The sequence below is a fragment of the Ambystoma mexicanum genome, chromosome 9 (genome assembly GCF_040938575.1).
Source record: "Ambystoma mexicanum isolate Mex_15411 chromosome 9, UKY_AmexF1_1, whole genome shotgun sequence".
Classification (NCBI taxonomy): domain Eukaryota; kingdom Metazoa; phylum Chordata; class Amphibia; order Caudata; family Ambystomatidae; genus Ambystoma; species Ambystoma mexicanum.
In genome coordinates, this window is record NC_090931.1 from 1,072,850,665 (window position 1) to 1,072,873,240 (window position 22,576).

Consider the following 22,576-nt stretch of genomic DNA (forward strand, 5'->3'; position numbering starts at 1 on the left):
AAACACAACCACAAACCTACAACACAGCAAACCGCACAAACTTCACTACATTGCACCAACAAAACAAAAACACACAGACTTGCACAACAGTACACGACTACCGGCTGAAAATACCCCAAGACCAGCCAACGGACCCACCGGGCTGAGGCTGCCAAGAGCGCATCACTGCTCTCTTGCACTTTTCCAGCTTGCTCCCACTAACCACCCCCTCTCCCACTTTCAGAGCCGCCAGAGCACCAGGGGACCGCTCCGGTGGTGATAGTGTGCGGTACAAATGTCCTTTAACATTAACATACAATTATCTCTGACCATGGTTGCCAAAAAGTTCTCCCTTAAGAATATTGTCGTTGCAGGCCCACCAGAGGAGATTCTGTGCAACCCTATTTGGGACCTGAAGTAGGTATGACATCTTCACCAAGAATTGTGACCACTGTGCCCCAAGGGCCCATTGAAGGGATCTCATTCTCAGGCGAGACTCTGGCATCAGAAAAATGCAGGAGGCCGAGCAACCTCAAAAAGTGGAATTCACGACTGCTCCGATGAACTGGAGTCTTTGATGGTATCATGTGGGACTTCTTGTAATTGAGGGAGAAGCCCGGTCTGTGGAGAGTGTGGCAGGTGAGGCTATGTTCCAGAACGTGTCCTGATCTGCCAATCCTCCAGGTAGGGGTAGATGTGACTCCCCCTTTCCTGAGACTCGCTGCCACCAGCGCCATCAACTTGGTGAATAGCCTTGGGCGGAGGTCAGCCCGAATGGCAGAACTCGAAATTGATGAGATCTACCAACTGGGAACCTCAGGTACTCTGTACTTGTGATGAATCTGCACATGAAACTAAGCACCCTGAAGGTCTAATGATACCATCCAATCATGTAGCTGGAAGAACAGAAGGACCTGAGAAAGGGCAACCCTCTTAAACTTGTCTTTCCTGAGGAACTTGTTCAAGTTTCTCAAGTCCAAGATTGGTCTCAATCCTCTGCCCTTTTTGGGGATTAGAAAATAGGGAGCGTACCACCCTTTGTTCCTCTCAGTCACAGGTACTGGTTGTACAGCACCTCTATCGGGCTCAATATTTCCTGCACAAGGAACAGATCTGAAACCGTGAAAGAACAGCTCCTCAGTGGATACTCCCGAGGCCATTTTAGAAAGGGAGGCAGTAACCCTGGGATATTGTTTCCAATGACCACGCATCTGAAGTAATGTCCCGCCATTCTGCATCCTACCAGGGTTTTGTGGGCTAAGGCCTCAGAGGTTTTGAGGCAGCTGAAGCAGCGGCTGATGGTAAGGTAGCCATTGCTTGGGCAGTCTTTGCACCTCTTTCTCGTCCACCACGAGGGAATGTTCTTCAGCCCCTTTGACTTGCGAATTCTCTTGCAATTCCTACTGATTAGAAGCTAAAGGACTTACCCCTCCATGATTATCCACTTTGATGAAGGGGTTCAGGCTGTCTGATAGCGGTTCCAAGGGACTTGCCCTCTGCCTTTGAGGTATGCAGCTTCTCCAGATTTTCACCAGCCTGGCTCCCAAACTATGGGGGCCGTCAAAGGGCATGTTGAGGAGCCTGGACTGCACGTACAGTGCAAAGCCCGACTTCCTCAACCATGCAAATCTGCGCACCACTGTGCTTGCCACCATGGCTCTGCCTATGCCGTCAGCTGAGTCCAATCCTGATTGCAGACTTGCACATTGCCTCCTTGACGTCTCTTACAATGCTCAGAAAAGCGGTCTCTCCTCACCTTCGGGAATACGGTCAGCCGCCATAGCTACACAGTCGCACAGGGTGTATGTGAATTTTGCTAAAGCGCTAGTGGAATTTACAGACTTGAGCACCATGTTTCCAGCAGAAAAATCTTTTCCCACCCAAACACTTATCATCCCTATCTGGTGGGATGATAGGGTACACTGTTCACTCAAAAAAAAAAAGTAGAATTTCTTTTTCAATACGTTTTTTTTTCAAAATGGGGGTACCCTCCAACCCCCCTTTTTTCTATTTTTTTTATTGTACCCCTTTTTTTATTCCCAGACCCCAAAATAAATATATAATTTTTAAAAAAAGAATGACTTTTTTTCAATATTTCTTTTCCGAAAAAATGACTGCACACCAGGGTACGCAGTCCGTTTTGATGTTGACATTGCTGCCTGCACAACTAGACTTTCAGGTGTACAATGTTTCGACAAATCGGTAGGGTCGCAACTAGATGCCCTATATTTTCTGATGATTCTTGTTCAGTACAGGGTTAGCTTCTGGAACCTCCCATATTGCCATGACCCTTTTCTGGAGAGCTACGTTAAAAGGAAGTATGGGATCCTTTCGTGGACATTTATTCGGAATATCTGTTAGGTTGTCTTGCTCAAACAGCAGAGCAGGCCGGCTCCATACCATAAATTCTAATACTCTGGTCATCAGGTGCCTATAAGAAGCATCGGCATGGTCTTCTGCATTCTGCTTGCTAAACTCCATCTCAGGTGAAGTGTCAACACAACTAGCAGACTGCGTATTTTCATACAAATCCTTTATTCTGGATTCTTGTGAAATCCAACATTCTGGGACATTAGGTGTGCTTAGATCTAAAACAAATGGAGCTGCATCTTGATCTGAGGGCTCATATTCCTTATAAATCGAGGATAAAGACTTGACTGACACGAACAGTGTCGACTACTTTGACTTCCATGGTGTCGATGTTTCAGTCAATTTTGCCAACGACCAAGCCCTCAAAGGGCTTGACCCTTGACTCAAAGGAGTCTTCGACTTAAGTTCTGGGCTCGAGAGTAAGCAGCATGTAGTCTTTGTCTGCCTTACGCAGCTCTACAGGAGCATGGCTTTTCACCTTCTCCTTCAAGGGGCTTGGGGCATCTTTCTCAAATATTTTTAATATGGCTTGTCTGATATCTTCCCACCGAGCTGTAGTAGAGGATTTGGTAGGACAGGCTATACTTCTCTCCGGAGAGGAGTCAGTTAAACCCGAAGAGGGGGACCTGTGATGCCTTGACTTTGATTTCTTCGAAGAGGGCGAGGAATGGTGTGACCTGCTCCTGGTAAATGATTGTTTTTTAAAATCTGATGCGTCCATTAGGGACATCTTAGCGCCACAATTTTGAACCCGTTCTTCGGGGTTGTCGGAGCTGAAGACGTAACATGACAATGTTTTATCAAAAAAGTTAAGCGTGCCGCAATTCTTGAAGTGAATGATGTCGGGGTAAAACAAAACTGAAGCCAACAGGCACAGTGACGTCGACTACGAGAAAGAGGCCCTCGAGGAGTCGACCATATCAATGCACTGCACCCTCTGCCGAAATTATTTTCCAAAGAAGCTGAAGGATATCGCATAGTAAGATGAGGACTACATTGGCGCGCACACACGCCATTCGAAGGATACATACATAAACCAATGCCAAATCATCTGTTTTCAGTATTGTCAAACTATTTCACCTTTCCCATTTAGTTACTAGAATCGAAGTCCACCTTTTAAATGTTAATTTACTTTACTGATGTACAATGCACTGACAAAATGAACAGTTTAGCTTTACACGATTATTAGCTAGATGACAATTCTCAGTAAATTAAAACGAAAAATACATACAAAATAAAATCTAGGTTTTACAATACAGATGGATAATCCCAAGATTTAATGAACATTCTGGCACTCACTTCTGAATCTCCATTTTAGGCACAGACTTCCATAGGAAATAACAGTGTGCCTTGTCCAGGAAGGAGATTGTTGTTGATATGCAATACTTTGATGCTCACGTAAAGAAAAAAAAAAACATCCTGGAAATCCAATATACACAACCAAATTACTGCCACATTGAACCTATTTGGCAGAGGTCCTGCCTGTACAACATGGGTGAAAAACGGGAAAACAAAAAGCCTCAAACATTCCTTTAGGGCAGAAAATATTTGAACTATTGAAACAATGGTATTTTCACAATAATAAGTGAGGATGTATGGGAACACATCAATTAACATTTGCAACAGTGATTAAGCTAAAACAGCAGGGTTATGAGAGGGAAATTCATGTAGTGCACATCGCATATACTCTCTCCCGTTGCGTATAAAAAAATAAAATGAAATGGAGCTACTTTCTGTGGATGAAACTCGCATTTATTTTCTTCAGTGTGCTTAGAAAATGGCAGTGACATGTCCCATGAAAGTGGCGGGGAATGGTAAAGTGTGTGTATATATATATATTGCTCTTTGTTCAAAATTACATTATTTAAAAAACAAAACAGATTTATTAGAATTTTTCTTTTTTAACAGCTTTCCATTTTTTTTTATCTGTTGCAAATGACAGCAGTACAAATGATGGCACTTTTAACCAATATGGCATGTTCATATTTACACAAATGAGATGTTATCATACATAATAGCATACAATCTTGACATTTAGAAGCAATAAAAGAATGGCATCTGTATTTGCTTTATTTACAAAATATTGAACAGGACTTTATTCACATAGAAAAATCATCTTTAACATGATTTGACCTACACATTTCTCAAGGCCCATTTCCTCAATCTCAAACCTTTCATCACTTATCCCGCACCTTCACCAAACAAGAGAACTAAAATTACTAAAATCTAGCATCTAACAGAGCAAAACAATGGAAACCTTCAAATCTGCTCTTTTCCATAATTTCTTGAACATAAGAACTCTTCCGGGATCCTTCTTTTAATTCACTTTCACATTCCACCATAAAACAAACAGCCGAAACATGTCCTTCTGGAGAAAAATTGGAAAGTTAAAAGTTAATTCGGCTGTTTTCCTACACCCAAGAGTCAGGAGATCCAGGATATTGTTCTGCTCTATGCGATGCTCGCCTCGTGGAGTAAAAGTCTACATAGTTCGAGGTTGATTTTAATCCATACTGAGTGGTGTATTCTGTCGCAGAAGGATAGTTAACTCGATCATCATAGTACGGATCTTCATAGCTGTGCGGAGACTGCAAATACAATCGATAGGCATCATAGTTCTTTTTATTTGACTCATCTTGACTATAGTGCAGCTGCTGATACTGAAGACAAAATAGACATACGTAAACCTATCTGAATGTTTACGGTGATGCACATGAAAACAACTGCAAGGTACAAAGGCAAAAGTAGTAGCTCAGATACTGCACATCATTTTAAATATGATAACAGGCTTGCAAATGCAACATACTTCAAGAAAAACCTTATCGGTGTGCAAGAGTGCAAGAGTGCAATGAATAAATACAAAATTCTTCAGATTAAATTATCAGTGCATTTGGTAGCACATTACTTTTCCACTGGTAAACCAATCACATTTCCTACCAAATAGTGTTGAAATGCTTTTCAACAGCACTGAGATCCAGGTCCTCTGATGGGCAACACCTGCATCCTAACCTACACAGTAAAGAACTGTCACTTTAACAGTGTTACTTATGCAAACCATATCAAATAATAACAGGTCTTATGGGATTTAAAAAAAAAATCTAAATGCTAAGTAGAACTGAAGCAGCTATGCCTTAAATCAAACACAAACACTGGTTACTTTCAATACATTGTAGGCATGTTGACTTGTAAAGGTTTGCTATTCTGTAGGTTGTAAGGTTAGTGGTTGTGTCTTGAAAGGGTTAGTAATTTTAAAGAATGATGGAAATCTGCCTACCAAGTGTGTACAAAAAATGTTCTCTTTAGGGTACAAATACGAAAGATTTAATGCATTACAGCCAAATGGCCAGTGTAACCATTTCGTGCTGCAGCTACAATTAAATTACCAAGATTTTAAAAAAGAAAAAAAAAGTGTCTCCCATTTCTAGTAATCAAGGTACAAGATAAAAACTAGGTATGGGTGAAATGGTTAAAGTCATAATTGACTCCATCTAAACAATATATAAAACGAGTATATGATGCATCAACCCTTTGCAAACCTCTGGCCGCGTTTCCCATTTCCACTATATTTTGGGTTTAATTCCTTAAAGATCAGTTCATTCAGACATAAGGCCTTTGTTCATCTTAAAATCAATGTGATCTGATTCGAACAAAATTGGTCCTTATGATTGAACGGAGGCAAACGTATCCCGGTAAAGCTCAGTTTGAATCCCAGAGCTAGTCCAATATCCAAGAGTTTGACAGATTCAAATGATTATTTTATTGACTGTCTTAATTTTAATGAAGCAATTGCAGACTCAGACTTATCAAAATTCACATGGGCATAGTCTAAGAGACTAACACACCAATCCACTGTCCAGTGGAGAGTGGTAAGAAACCCCAGAGGCACCTCAAAGTCAAATGGTGTGTGTTTGTGTAGACATGCGTGTTGTTTGGTTGAATGTTATGCTCTCCATTGAATAATACCAGCTCAGAATTTTATCCTGTACTGTAATGAAAGTTAAACATAAGACCAAATGTTTTACTCAAAAACAAAAAATAGCTAATGCAAAGGTAACATGCAGACTTAAACAGCTTGTATTTTATTATTCTGCAAGGAAATAAGACGGAATGCTAATTTCAAATCACATGAGAGATTTAGTACAGTGATGAACAGAACCATTATTATTTAAGTACTATAAATACAAGGTAAATAGCACATTTCTGCTAAATGGGACACATTGTCCCTAAACTGAACTTTGGATCATGTAAACTGTATGTTTATGCAGATCTCACATTTCCTGAGAAGAATGCACAGAGCCCATTGCATTCCTTCTAATCGAGGCCTTCCTAAAAAGACTAACGGCTAAACTGTGTTACTTGAAGAATAAAGGCCTTGTTCCAGATGTTCAGATGGATTTCTAAACTCTGACCTGGTGGGCAGAGGTTCAGAAGGCCAGACTAGTTTCTTGGAACAGGGTAACCTACTGGACAAGCCAGACCAATCAAGGTAGAATTGGCGGCGGTCAAGACTAGGTCTCAGGAGGGGGGAGGGTGATCGAAAATCCACAAGGAGCAAACACAGTAAACACCACAAATTACTCTGTCGGGTGTATATATCAAAAATATATTCATTTATTAAAGCCCTTTTAAGTCAAACACAAGATGAAACCACAGTAATATGAACAGTTCTCACACAACCTCAAACTAGGGAACATGTGTGCGGTAACTATAATCCTAAAGTAATATTAAATAAGTATAGAAAGTATAGATCCACAACCTGTAACAGAAGAGGGTCAGCTAGTGCAAATATATGTTAGGCAATTCTTCAGCAACCCAAACCCTAACTAATAGGCAGTCCAATCCCTACCAAGTGTGGAGCTTTGTGCTCAAAGGTACATTTAGCACAGCAGCGCTCGATCATGCCTTAAAGTACAAAACGGGTCTCTTCAAGGGGCTGTGGTGTCGCGGGGAGGGGGGGAACGAGGTGATGAAGACTAGAGTTACACTATTTGAGGCGGATCCCCGCAACGGCGCAGAGCTATTTCAGGGAATAGCGAATAGGATGGTAGTGCAGGCTACCCTAACAAAGGTGAGTAGCCCTTGGAGGACACTTGTGCGCAAATGTCTATGGATGCGCCAACGGCCACCAGTAAGGGTTCCAAGTACTCACCAACCCTAGACGCAGTCTGGACCAAACTTCGCCAGTCAAGTCCAGTTTGCTCGCAGGTTCGAGTCCAGCAGTTGTGCGTCTCTCTGGCTCTCGGGGGCTGCGCCCCGGGACCTCAGTCTGTGGCAGCACAGTGGTCTTTACTCTGCTTCTGGGGAATGGTTTGACCAATTGCACTGCAGGTAGTCTTTGGGCACAGGAGGGCATAGTTTCAAGGCACCCACAAAGCTGGTCACCCCAGCTGGGTGACACGGGTACCGCATAGGCTCAGGTTCGGACGTACTCTCCTAATTCCAGACCTAGGAATGCTAGGTGTACAAAACTCGGCAGGAGAGTGCCTTCTACCAGGAGCTTACGGTTCCCAAAGTCTCAAGTCGAAACTCGAGATGGCGGCGGTTCCATGGCAAAGGTCCTGTACGGGCTTGTCAGTTCACTGGGTGGTCCAGGGACACTTCCGAAGGGGCTCGTTTGCAGGTTAAGCAGGAGGTGCCGAGAGTAATTGTCCTAATACTTTGACAGGTCGGAGCGCCCCTGCAAGCCTTCTATGATCGATGAGAAACAGGGGATCCAATGGGACAACAGCGGGGTCAGGGTGACAAACCTTCCAGCGGGTCATCAGCAGTTCCATGGTTCTGCTTCTTCGGTTCAGGATACTTGGCTCCATTACTAAGTTCGGTGAGAACTTAGAAGATCGACCTGGAATGGGTGTAGAGTGCCCTCTCTTATCCAAAGTCTCCTTTGTGCCAAAATAAAGTGAAACCAATGGGAGATCTGCTCACATTCCACCATCCCAGACGTGGACCAATCACGGACCACAGTGGTCCCAGTCATCCCAGTACACCAGACATCCTGGCACCCAGGATGTGTATTGGAACTAGACAGCTCCAGCCCACATCCTGGGCGTGCACACACACAAGGCATGCAGAAGCCATTGAAAGCTTAAGTTTGCGCTGGGTCGTGCATGACCAAATAAGGAATTTCCCAGGTCTGCTCGACCTGGGGGAGGCAAAGGGACAAAATGATTAAAGGACAGAATAAGGGACTTTGTGGCAGGGCCATGCGCAGTAAACACAGTTTGGACCATTGAAAAGAGTAAAAAATGCTTTAAAAGTAACAGCTGCCACCAGCTTCACCAACAATCCTTTGAGGGTGTCTAGGGCCTTAAAAATGAAAAAGACCCCAGCGCACTGTACTGGAAGGTACATTAAGCACTGAAAATGTTACAAATGGAAAGACTAAGGGAAACAAAGTCTCCCAGTACGGATAATCTGAAGGGCATGTCAGTTTCCCCTCCGCAAGATGAGCAAAAGCCCAGCGGAGTACAGCAGAAGGCTGGGCTCCACTGGTAAAAGTCAGGCTAGGATGGGTGGCAAAACGTAGGAGGAGGGGGGGGCGGGCGGGGATATTGGAGGGTCACAACTGGAGGAAAAATAACACGTGGAAATCTTTCCTAACACCAGCTAAATTCTTGAATTTTAAGAGGCTATGAAGGACAAGAAGTTCAGGGTCTGGTGGATCAGTAAACTGCATTCTTAAAATCACAGCACAGGCCCGGATCTTGGAGCCTAGCAGAGCGATAAGGCCTCATGCAAAATGCGCATTGCCCATTAAAGAAGCCGATTATAACAGCAGATGTCTCTTGATACCAGGACCTTAGCAACATATGCAATTCAAGTTAAATAAAATGTGCTACACAAAAACAATATTTTAAAGTGACATGTGGGAAGAACAAGTTACTCACCAACTGGTAACGTTCTTTCAACTGGATGTTCCTCCAACATATGCCTCATCTTAGATGTATTCCATCTAGCTTTAGCTGGTTTGTAATTTTTTTATTTTCTTCTTGGGCAGAGGGCGCTGTGCATCGATGTCGAAGTCCCTTGAAGGCCTCCATCGAGGGTGACGTCATCGGGTACACAAGTAGCACGCGCGGCGCCCGTTGGCCTCAGTTCTGTATTTCCCATCTTGCTCTGCAGTAGAGATAGTGTAGGTAGCCAGGTGTCAGCCTTGCGAGAGTTGAAGTGGTAATAACACCGGAAAATCTACAGAGGGTTAGGATGGGAGGGCGATGAGGAATACGTTGGAGGAACATCGTCGAAGAATGTTACCAGTTGGTAAGTAACTTGTTCTTCGAATGGATTGCGTCCTCCAAGGTATTCCTCATCTTAGATGGACTCCCAAAGCAGTGTAGAAAGCTCTCTGGAGGAGGGAGTAGATTTTTTTTATATTCTATATCTGAATATAATACTGCTTTACCAAAAGCAAGCTCTTTAGGGTGGGAAGCATCCAGACTATAGAATTTAGAAAAAGTAAGCAGCGATGACCAAGTTGCTGCTTCACAAATAGATTTTATGGGAACACCTCTGAGTCAGGGCTGTCAAAGAGGCTATGCCTTTGGTAGAATGGACCCCCAAACCTTCTGGTGGATCTTTGCCCGCCAATCTGTAGCATTCTGAAATGCAAAGCACAATCCAACGCGATAGGGTTTGTTTTCACACCGATTGACCCAATTTCCTTCAGGTGTAGCCAATGAAAAGTTGATTATCCAGTCTAAGCTTGGAAAGCCTAGAAATGTAAAAGCTTAGAGCTCTTCTCGGGTCCAGCCTGTGCAATCTTTCCTCCTCCTTACTGGGATGAGGTGGAGGATAGAACGCGGGCAGAATCCTTTTTTGATTTAAATGTAAATCAGACACAACTTTAGGTAAGAATGAGGGTTTAACCCTCAATAGTACTCTGTCCCTGTGGAACACAGTATAGGGTGGCCCAGAAGATCGTGCCGGCAATTCGCTCACTCTTTGTGCAGATGTTAAAGCAACCAAGAAAACGGTTTTCAACGTTAGTAATCTTAATGGACAAGTGTGCAAGGGTTCAAAGGGGACACACATAAAAACTTTAGAACCATATTAAGGTCCCAAACTGGGATTTGGAAAGAAGGGGGAACACATTGATAATACAATTCTTAAAGGGATTCACCAAAGTTATTTGAAAGTAGGAACATTCTTCCGAAGAGCGCTTGAAAATGGAAAGCTCTCCATGATGGCCTTTAATGGTCCCAACATTGAGGCCTCTTATGTGCCAGGGACAAGAGGAAAGACAACACCTCTGGGATAGAACACAGAAAATGATCAACATTCTTTTCCCTGCACCAGTTGCAAAACTTCTTCCAGCCGCAACAGTACGGACATTTTGTACAGAGACTTCTTGCCGAAATCAACACCTCCATAACGTCATCTGGAAGGTTCCAATCCTTGTATCTCAGCCTTTCAGATACCAAGCATGAAGGTTGAGAGTCTTGACCTCTGGATGGAGAACCTGGCCCTCCATTTGTGAGAGAAGGTCCTCTCTCTGAGGAAGACATAATGGAGGGCAGATGAACATGTCTAGAAGGTCCGGGTATCACGTTCTCCTGGCCCAATCCAGGGCAATTAGGATCATGCGGTTTCAGAACCGTCTCAATCTCATGATGACTTGAGGAATGACGGGAATCTGAGGGAACGGGTATAGCAGTGGGACGTTCCACTCTACCACAAACGTGTCCCCTAGGTCACCTCTCGGGGGAAATTACCTCAAGCAATACTTTTCGCACTCCGGTTGATTCTGGTCGCAAACAAGTTTACTTGAGGGGTTCCCCAAAGGGTGAAGATCTCCTGAAGGACTTCCTGAGCCAGTTCCCACTCGTGGGACACAGTACTCCGCCTGCTCAGAGCATCCGCTGTCATATTCTCCTCCCCGGCTAGATGAACTGCCGTTAAGGAGATTCCTTCTTGAATTGCCCAATACCAGAGCCGCATTGCCTCTCTGCACAGAGGTAGTGACCCTACACCACCTCTTTTGTTTAGGTAATGCATGGCCACTGTTATCCGTCATTATCAGGACATTTTGTCCCCCGACAGATGGCAGAACAGCCTTCAGCGCGAATCTGATTGCTCTCAGCTCTAAAAGGTTGATGTGTAGTTTGGACTCCGATGGAGACCAACGACCGCTGATTGTCAGATCGTTGACATGAGCTCCCCACCCCATGAGTGAGGCGTCAGTCACTAGTGTAATCTCCGGCCATGGTTGCCAAAAATGTTCTCCTTTTAGGATGTTCTCTGTGCAAGTCCACCACAGAAGATCCTGCCGAACCTTGTTCGGAATCTGAAAGAGATCCGTCATTTGACCTGAGAACTGGGACAATTGAGTCTTTAGAGCCCATTGAAGGGATCACATGCTCATGCATGCTTCTGGCACTAGGAAAATGCAGGATACCATGAGGCCAAGCAACCTCAAGGAGTCGTAGGCCTGGAGATTTTGGGCATTTTGGAATTTGGAAACCATCTGAAGAATGTCTTGAGCCCTCGACTTGGGAGGCGAGCTCTTTCCCAAGGATGGGTCTAATATAGACCCTATGTACTGGAGCTGTTGGGAAGGTGTCATTTGTGACTTCTTGAAATTGAGGGACAAGCCCAGACTGCGGAGGATGTGGCAGGTGACTTTCAGATGATCCAGGGCTTGTTCAGCAGAAAGTGCCCTGATTAACCCATTGTCCAGGTAGGGGTAGATGTGAAGCCCCCCCCCTCTCCTGAGGTGCGCCGCCACCACTACCATTAACTTGGTGAGGACCCTCGGGCGGAGGTCAACCCGAATGGCAGGACTCGAAACTGATATTGCGAGTCGCCAGCTACAAACCTCATGTATTTTCTGTGCTTGAGATAGATTGGCACATGAAAATAAGCATCCTGGAGGTCCAATGACACCAACCAATCCTGAAGTTGAAGGGCCTGAAGGATCTGAGAAAGAGTGACCATCTTGAACTTGTCCTTCCTAAGGAGCTTGTTCAAGCCTCTTAAGTCCAAGATGGGTCTCGGTCCTCCGTCCTTTTTGGGAATCAAAAAATATGGGGAGTACCATCCCTTGTTCCTCTCCGCTACAGGTACTGGCTCTATAGCACCTTTCTCCAGCAGGGTTAAGACTTCCTGCTGTAGGAGCAGGTCTGGAAACTTCAAAGAGTGTCTCCCTGGTGGATTGCTTTGAGGTTGCGTTAGAAAAGTGAGGCAGTGGCAATGGGCTATTATTTCTAGAGCCCAAATATCTGAAGTAATGGCTCGCCATTCTTGCAGATGCTGCGACAGCCTGCCTCCCACTGGTGTCTTGTGATGCAAGTCCTCAAAGTGGTTTTGTGGCGGTGGCTGCGGCCTCTGATGGTAAAGATGCTGGGGCTGGGGCTGGCTTTGCACGTTTTCCTCATCCACAACAAGTGGCTTTTTTCTGGCCTCTCACTGGCCATTCCTCTCGCCTTTCCATAGGAGTAGTAACGATAGGATCGTCCCCTCCAAGATTGTCCTGATGCACGATAAGGCTGAGGTTGCCTAATAGCAGCTCCTAAAGATCTGGCAGCTGCTTTTGAGGTCTGCAACCTCTCAAGGCTCTAGTCAGCCTTGTTGCCAAAAAAGCTGAGACCCGTCAAAGGGCACGTTCAAAAGACTGTTTTGCACGTCTGGTGCGAAACCCCACTTTCGCAACCACACAAATCTGCGCACTACCGTGCTAGTGGCCATGGACCTGCTCACACTATCTGCAGTGTCCAACCCAGACTGAAGGGATTCCTGCATCGCCTCCTTTCCATCTCTAACAATGGCTAGCAATCCTTCCCTTTCTTCCACTTCTGGTATGTGCTCCGCCGCCATTGCAATGCACAGAGTGTATGAAAATGTTGCCAAAGCAGATGTGGAGGTAGACGATTTTAACGCCATACTCCCAGCTGAAAATACCTTGCGTGCCCAACCATCCACACGCTTGTTGTCCCTATCAGAAGGGATGGAAGGGTACGCCACCTTATTTGAAGCTGTGGCTGCCTGGACCAGACTCTCAGGAGTAGCATGTTTCGACAGATAGCCGGGGTCGCTACTGGGAGTGCGGTATTTTGAAGTGAGGGACTTATTCACAGGAGGAATTGAGTCCGGGATCTCCCAAATTTTTGGCCACCCTATTTTGTAAGGCTACATGGAAGGGTAAAATCTGATCTTTGGTGGGGCCATGATCCAATATTTCAGTCAGATCATCCAGGATGAACTGAGTTGGTGGTCTAGCCCATCCTAAATAATCAACCACCTTCGTCATCAGCTGCCTGTATGAGGGACTGGCATGTTCCCCGGGTTCTGGCCTGCCAAAATCTGTCTCAGGTGAACTGTCAATTCCACTTGCATTATGCAAGGTTTCCACTAGATCTCTCATTCTACTTTCCTCAGAAATCAGGCATTCCGGGACATTCGGGGTTCCATACTCTTGGCCAAAAGGAACATCCCCACCCTCCTCCTCAGACCTCTCTTGTTCTTCAAAAATTGAAGTTAAGGATTTAAAATATTGTTTCCCTGGTAGAGGTTTATACAGTTTTTCTGGAGAAGGTGTTGCACTAGAGGCTGAAGGCTTTACAGTCTTTGCAGCTTTTTCTTTTGCTGCTATTTTGACAGTTTCTGGCTAAATTGGAGCCTTTGAAACATTCAGCGCCGAGGGCTTCGGGGTCAACAATGGCGTCGACAAAATAGTAGTCGACAGAGCTGGCTTAGAGAGCGTTGAGGCACTCTTCGAAGGCTCGTCCGTCGAGGTGTGTAGGGTTCCAGGCGGCGACAGTGACTTCGAGCAATCTTTTTCGCTCGGGGTCCTGGAGGGTTCCAGATCTTTTCTCCTTCAATCACCCGGGCTCGAAGGCGCGCGAGTGTCGAAACGGTAACGCTCCCGGCCGGCTTCTGAGGATGGCGCGGACCGAAGCTTAGCCTTTTCAAAAACCTCCATCATTTCTTCCCATTCTTCGGAGGAAGAATGTTTTGTGGGGCATTTCATTCTCTTGGGGGACTTGTCCGAGGACGAGGTGGAAGGGGACCAGTGGCGTCTTTTTTTGGACTTTTTCGTCAAAGACGAAGAGTGGTGTGAACCACTTCGGGACCCAGACCGATGCTTTTGACTTTCGCATCGAGGAGATTTCTCCTCATGGGACCTTGAGGCTTTTCGGTCAGGTTTTCGACCTACCTGTAGTTTTCCCTTCCTCTCTCGCAAGGCCTTCCCAGTCATTGCCCGACACTTCGTACATGCCTTCATGTCGTGGCATTCACCGAGGCACCACAGACATGCTCGGTGCAGATCCGTGATGGACATTTTGGAACCGCAGGATATACACTTTTGGAGCCCCCGAACGCAGGGTAGTAGGGGTCTACGACGAGGACATCTCGAATATCGCTTCACAATAACTGCGTCACAGAACTTCGAGGCGCGGTGAGTCTCTGAAGCAACACATACTGCGGAAAAACGGAACGGAGGCCAACGGGCGCCGCATGTGCTATTTGTATACCCGATGACGTCACCCTCAATGGAGGCCTTCGAGGGACTCCGACTCAACGACATCAACGCACTGCGCCCTCTGCCAAGAAGAAAAATTCTGAAGCAGCTAAAGCTAGATGGAATACATCTAAGATGAGGAATACATTGGAGGACACAATCCATTCGAAATACTTTGATAGTAACTTTAGAAATGTTTGCCAGATTTAATGAAAATAGCTGTAACCATCGGTTTGATATTTTGCAGCCTGTGCTGTGTATTGCATTTTACATACCTGTGTCCACAGGGTTGACTTGTGTGCTGTTTGCATATTTAACTTGAAGGCGAGACTTGAGGTAGTCCCCTCCTCCATGAGGTGAGGCTTTCTCAATCTGTGCACCTATGCTTTCCTAATCTGTGCACCCATTCTTCGGTCCACCCTTGCGTCGTGATTGAACATGTTCAATTGCACTTGATGTACCATTCTCCTCCCTCCGTAACTATTCTTTCCTCCCCTCCTGCACTTCCCTTCCTCCCTCTCTCTCTCTCTCTCCTCTGATTTTCATGTTACATCACTTACACGATCCGAATGACTCAAGGCCTAGTAGGAAGGTTTTTCTTTAGTTCTTCATCCCTGCTACCCCCACCCTTTTTTGTCTTGATGCGCTTTGAAACACCATGTGATGTATAGGCGTGTTATAAATAACCGATAAATAGATGAATCTACTCGCCCCCAAAAATTGGCGCAGCTCCAAATATGGTGAAAAAGAAATACACATTTTTTTATTAAATGGTGCATTCACCATTAATAAATATCCTGTGTGGTGCAATGCTGCCACCCAATGGCCGAACGCAAACAATGATAGTTTATTTGCTGTTTACTGCAAAGTATGTTGCTTTGCAGTAAATAGCAAATGCCATATTTATATATCCCTGTCCTCGCCATAAAGTGCGAGGACAATACAAAGTGTCCTCGCCCTTCATAAACTCTCCGTGCCTATGCGAGTGGGCGTGGAGATTTTGCAAGCCCTGCTTACCTAATTAATACAAGCCAGACAAGTACAGATTCATTTAAGTGGTCTTGTCTAGCGCCCTACTACCAATATTGGTGGCCTCGCTGCGTGGTGATGTGAGAAAGAATGGTAGGGGGGTGTAGTGTTGATGGCAACATGTCAGAAGTACCCGGTTATTTCTGACATGTAGCCATCAACACCGCAGGTTTTGCATCAGCCTCTTCGCCTGTCCCACTAATGACCCACCTACCATTCTTTCTCACATATCACCATGCAGCGAGGCCACCAATATTGGCAGCAAGGCGCTAGACAAGACAGGCATGGGCCTTATATGGGGCCTTCTGTGGGGGCGATGGCCAAGCATGCCTGCTTGAAAGCAATTATGCATTTTGTTGCAGATTCCTCCAATCAGGAGGCAAAAATAGCTGCCCTAGATGCAGCATTGGTTGTAGAACATCACGGCCGCATCAACAGCGGTCTCAATGGTACTGGGAAGGTGAAGCAGCCATCTTCAAGCAGAGCTTGTGCTCCGAGGATTCAATGTAATTTTCAGCATCAGCAGCCTCCTGCGATGCAGTGTGCTGCAGGAAGGGCTCGGATGCCTTCCTCCTGATGGTCTCGAATTGTAGGGCTATAGGCATTTTAAATAATTTACAAAGCCTGTTAAGGTTGATATGTTGATTAAAATTAAGAGAAATAAAAACATGGAAAAAATGGTTAATAGTGCTTTTTTGTAAAAACGTTTTCAAGTTTGGCTTATGATTGATCAAATGAAAACAACTATGTGGCCTCATTTAGCTTGGTCCGAATACTTCGGAAACTATTCAGTATTCTTCCTAATATTAAATATGCTATTAGGTACACCCCTAACTTTAATAACTTATGCATGTAGTCACAAGAATATAAAGGACGTCTTTGGTTTGAGAATATTCTTGTTTATCTGAATCTATCATTCTTATCAATATCACATGTCCATTCAGGAAATTAAGGTAAATATATATTCCAGTCCGATGTTGATTTTACATGCATTCTGAAGGGGAGGACTACCTCATAGATAATGTCCTGGTATTACCAAGACAGCTCAATGAGCCAATCGAAGTAAAGAGGGTGACCCTAGTTAGTGTGCCTAAGTGAATTGAACCTATCACATGCTTTGGTCAAACCAAAATTGCTGTGCCAAATGAGGCTGCTTGGAGTTTCCTGGGTATTTAAAGTCAACCGCATAGGAACGGGACAATATTTTGGTAAGTAAAAAGGAAGAATGCCCCCAAAAAAAGTTGTTTGAAGCTTCACATGGACGTAGCAGATGGAAAATCTTAATGCGGCCTATTTCAGAGGGGGATGAATGAAGAGGTCTTTTCAAAGACAGAATCAGATTACCTGAGAGGACTGTTTGGAGCAGGTGGCCAGACTGAAAGCCTTTGAAAGACAAACCAGAAGAGTACAATAATCCCAGAGCATTTCGAGAAATGTTACAGAATGAAACCCCAGATAGCAAGAGTAGGCACGGCCTCCAGCTCTAACCACCAATCATTTGCTGCATGTTTAATAAATATGGAGAAACATTTCAGATGGGATGCATGTAGTGCCACCATTAAATGTAACCTTTCCTTCAACATTCTACCACCATTCTTGCGTGTTAATGCCAGACTATGGAGAAACAGCATCCAAAAGGTTTTTGAGGGTTGAGCCTTGTTGCCACTATGCACATATCTTTTATAGGAAAAAGCATCAGCCTTAGCAATTACTATGAGTGTGAATAGCCCTTGGGGTGGGTGGAGGGGGGGGGGGGGCCTTGGATGCCCTGTATAGAACAACATTCTAAAATATCAGACTGGATACAGAAAACTACAGATGCTTTTAGCAACTGGATAGCAGTGGTTTGGTCATCTTAAGTTATAAAAAGAAGGGGAGAACAGAATCTCCTTTGTTCTTTTGAAATGAAACTATAGGGCACTACCAATATCAAGACAACATAGAACCCTTTATGCATCGGACGTAGGGGTTAGAAAGAATACATGAAGATTAATTACTTGGTTTAAGTGAAAATCATGTCAGAATAGGCAAAAAAAAAAAAGGTTTAGTCTGACAAATAACTTTCTTTGGAAAAAAAAACGACTGTAAACTGTTCCTCCAAGCATGGAGCTTCAACCTCACTAAAGCAGCAGGGTGAAGTTACAGTGATAAGAGACACACAATACCTCCAAGTTCGTTTTATATTGCCAGAAGGCAGTCTTAAAATACACAAGCAATAAATGACATGATATGAAGATCCCAAGAAGAATGGGGTGCCTTTATGGGAGGAAGCTGATGCATAAGCCCATCAAAACGTCTAATAGTCAAAGGTAATAAATACACTGACTCCACCATTTCTATATATATCACATTTTGTATTAAACAAGTTCATCCAGAAAAGCTTTCAGTGGACTAATTTGCCTGAAAAAAGGCACAATAAACACTATTTAATTTGCTCGGGTATTGGGTGTTGAGTAAGAATTAGTGCAGTCCGACTGGTGTGGGACTAAACAAGACTTCTCTTGGTATTAGGGAACCCACTTTTTAATATAGGCGTGTACTACACAAGTTGGTAATGTGACTGAGCAGCCAGACTTATCTTAAGAGGGGTAGGGTAATGTCGCTGAAGAGCTGTACAATGAAATCAGTAAATACAAGTATCTAATTAAATGCTTAAACACAAAGTTATATAATACATTATTTATACACAAGGATATTGAAAGCATTCTTTAAAAAGCCGTAATTAGCTTTAACATCAATCCCAAGGAAGGATTCAATTCAAACGGTGAAGAAAGCAGATTAGTAATTCATTCAGATGTTAAACATTTTCCAGCACCCGGAGGGGACACCATTTGAGGTAAGTATGGTATTTTATATAGTATCACCTTTGCAATACAGAGTTTTCAAGGAAGGAAAGGTTATATTAGAACAGACCGATGGGTTTTAATGACAATTTAGATTCTCCCAAAGGGATGCAGACATTCTATTATCCCAGCATTAAAGTGTTCAACATTTAAAAAATGTAAGGGAACACGCACTGCCAAAGCTAATAGGTTCAGAAGGAGGCCTTTAGGGAGCCAGGAAAGCCAAAGTCAATGGGCAAAGTCAAAGTTCTGATGCTCTTCTTCTTAGAAAAAGGTTCTTAAATAGTCATTGTTCAAAAGAGAAATCACAGCAACTCAAGAGGAGTCACCTTTAGAAAGCACAGGCTGTAAGGCCAATGCAGGCAAGTTGAGGTCAACTTAGTGTAGGGTTAAGTCGCACTACCAAAGATGGAAAGCATCCCAAATGGCAAAAGGATAATATACCCCAAGCCACACAGTACCTTTGAAATGAAGAAGTTGTTCCAGCTCGATGCCTTCATGATGCAATGCAGTATACCATTTTTCCTGGCCCTTGGTCGTGGTGACAAAAAGGGAGGACATAGGGCGGGCTACTGTGGCAGCACCCGATAGAGGGACTCTGCAGCAATGGATTTCCATCGATTCAGCAGCTCTTTGTTGTTTTGGCGCTTTTTTCTCGGAGCCAAAGAAGAATGAAAAGCTCCTGTTAGGATTTCCTCGATCCTTCTTTCCTGGACTCTGGTGAGGGGACTCTGGTCGCGGGTTTCTTGCTTCTGTAGGGTTCTCTGAATGCCCACAAAGATCTGGCTGGATTCAGACTTCGGAAGACAATGCATTCACAGGTGGTTGAGGTGCCCCAGTTTCTACAGCCTTGGAAAGCTGCAGCAAGTCGGGAGTTGCGCCAACGTAGAGTTCGTCTCGAGGCTAGTTGGTCCCACCAGCCTAAGGGAGGAAGTCTTCCTTTATGGGTATTCCCTGTCAATTCGAAAACGGGGTCAGCACAGCTGCAGGGCTACACTGGGCACTTTGCTGTCCAGGATGGTGCTGATGGCGTCTTCTCTCGTCTTCTGCTTCGAATGTTGTCCTTCAGTGGTCGATTCTCCTCTTAGTCCCAAAAACCTTGCTTTTTATGCAAGTTGCCATTCATTCACAGCCCTAGGCTGTCAATTACACAGCAGGGTGGCTGTCCTGTTGGACAGCCAGCCGGCAAACTGGAACTGGTTTCACTCCGGCACACCTAGAGACAAAGGACAGGGACGTTTCGGGACCCTGCCTCGTTTCCTGCCTTTCCAGGCACACTGGAGCCTGGGCAGGCTTCAGGGCTGAAGTCTGCCGAAGGCAAAATACATAAAGGACTCAAACCGGATGCAAACAGAGTAAAAGCCAAGAAGAAACAAACAAGAAATGTTGAAAAAAGACGGGGCCATTTTTGAGAAAATTGTCACCCTTGGGTGCAGCACTGTAGCTGAGGTATCAGCCTGTAGATACATGTCACTAGGTAGTAAAAAAGAAACCACTGCCATTAGCCATTCAAGTGAGATAGTGTAACAAAATGTTACATGAGGAATGGGTAAAAAGAAATTACTATTTAACCCACCAGCACTCCACATACATTGGTGTGTGCTGGATCCATAGAGTAAAGCTAAGTAAGACAGGGGCCATCTTACTATTCCTGGGAACAGTAGTTCACTCAAGAAAATGTAGTTAAACATTAAGAGAAGGCGTCTCAGTGGCACTGCACAGAAGGTGAGGCGTGTCTCAATGCAAAAGCAGATGCCTATGGAGTTTATCAGACTCCATAAAACAGTAAAGAACATAGAAAATCATAGTCCTGAAAACACATGAGTGAGTGGGAAAAAGGTTGCACTCACTCAGGATTAAACATTAAAAAGCCCCGAGTACAGCAAAAGAGGTGGGGGTCTCTAAGGTTAAAGGGAATTGGCACAGGAATGAACATTATCCCTAACATTGGGTTCATGTGAAGTCATTCTTGGATGTCCTAATAATGCAAGGGCTTTAATCTGAAAAGGCCATAAACTAGGTACTAAAGTAAGCAGGAATGAGAGGAGGAGATGAAAACTGCCATTGCTGGAACAAGAGGTTGATCTGAGGGGGTTGACAGCTGTATAATCTCTTCAGGCATATGGGGGCATTTGGATTTGGTGCGAGAATGGTACCGGAATCATCTAGGATATCAAAGGAAGTAGAGGAAAACAAATAAGTAACAGAATAGAGGAATTGGCAGTTTCAAAAAAGGCAAATCCCATGCTCTTAGGGAACCAGTTTCTGATCAACACGCCCTCGGGCCCTTCTTGAAGCACGAGGATGATGCTTCTTGTTCTCCTGGGTTATAAACAGATCTACAAACAGCAGCCCAGCGAAAGGTGCACGGCAGAGGCATTGCTGGGGGGCGGAGGCTGAGGGGGCTATAGCCCCGGGTCTTTTGCTTGTAGTCCCAGATAGAAGCTCAGGGGTTACAACCAAAAAGGCTAGCTAGCCCCCAATTTCCGACAGTCCGAAAATTAGCATAGCCCCGGATCTTTTCCAGACCTAGCAACACCCCTGGTGCATGGATTCCACTCTGGAGGTCAACTCATCTAGGTGTCCTGCCACTGGGAAAATGTATTAAATGTGCCACAAATGTACGGTCTGATTGCATAGTTGTTTAGATCAAGTTCAACCCTGCTTGTAAGACAATTACAGTTGTGTTGAAGACTGCTTCAGAAGGCTTGTGAAAGTCATCAGATTCCCCAGAGTGGCAGCCCAGACAAAGAGGCAGGAATCTGTTATAATCAGCCAGGGTTCCAAGCCACTCTTTAAGCCACCATGAAAAGGACCCATTTAATCTCACTTTCAAATGCTGATTTTGTGGGATTGAGGCTATGACTTCTGATCACAGTCGAGTAGATACCATGCACAGCTGACAAACAGCACCACTAGTACCATTGAGGAAAAAGCTCAGAACTTGTGGGAAAAGCAGAGCTCACATTGTTCTGTGATTCTGTAGTGCCCAATCAATACTCTTAAATGACTGAACTTGGCACAGTGGACGCTACGTGATGGGCTGGGAAACGCAGCAGATTAAAGAATATTCTGAGTTAGGGTGGAGGAGGAATTGTTCTTATATTCATGGACAGAGGTCCCAAATATAGCCTGCACTCCAGTCGCCCATTTTGAAGTACCAAGAACGTTCACGCCGAGATATGCGACGTATGATGAGCAAATAAACCAGCAGAGAGCCGCATTAGGGCTCTGCCCAGTGCCTATCAGGAGAATACCTATTGAAGTACCAATAACCAGACAACCATGGACAGTAAGGTATCCATTGAGACAACTGTACCAGCAAATGACAGGAAATTAAGATTGCTTAAACACTGTCCCAGAAGAAACTCAAAAGGCCTTAATTGAAGACGAATGGTGACGTCACAAAGGCCCAGACAGACTCACAGATGAAAGAAACGACAATCAAAAGATGACGCACAAACGAAACACCATGAATAAGGCCATCATGAACTTAAGAGAGACGATGTTGAAATATAAAGAAACCTAAACTGTAAAGCAGGATGAAGCTATTCAACCAGCTAACATCTGTACATATGCCTGTAACCGCAAGAAGCTACACACACAGTGCGGCTTTCTATGCTTATAGAGCGGCAAGCGCCAACTATACATCTACCTCAACGAAGCACACTATATAAGTGAGAGTCCACTTTACACAAAAGCAGAATTAAATCAGGTTACTAGGAGTCAAACAGGACAGGATTCGTATTCCAGCTAAAACAAGAAAAGAGACAGTGGAATCCAAACTCAGCAAGAGTAGCTCGTGCCTGGGAAGTCTAGGTCAGATCAAGAAAGGGAGGCGGACAGTAGCTTCGGAGAATCGAAACTTAAGAACAGAGCAGCCTGCCCCGTGAAGGTC

At 44.6% G+C, this 22,576-nt stretch overlaps 1 protein-coding gene across 13 annotated transcripts in view; it reads right to left on the reverse strand.

The window, feature by feature from the left end:
• Positions 1–3,457: 3,457 nt before the first annotated feature.
• Positions 3,458–22,576, reverse strand: part of PKP4 (plakophilin 4) — a 1,672,883-nt gene continuing 1,653,764 nt past the window's right edge. For all 13 annotated transcript variants that reach the window (XM_069616385.1, XM_069616390.1, XM_069616392.1 and 10 more), the window contains one exon: positions 3,458–5,009. In XM_069616385.1, coding sequence (XP_069472486.1) covers positions 4,761–5,009 — 249 coding nt within the window. In that variant the 3' untranslated portion in view covers positions 3,458–4,760. The remainder of the gene's footprint in view (positions 5,010–22,576) is intronic.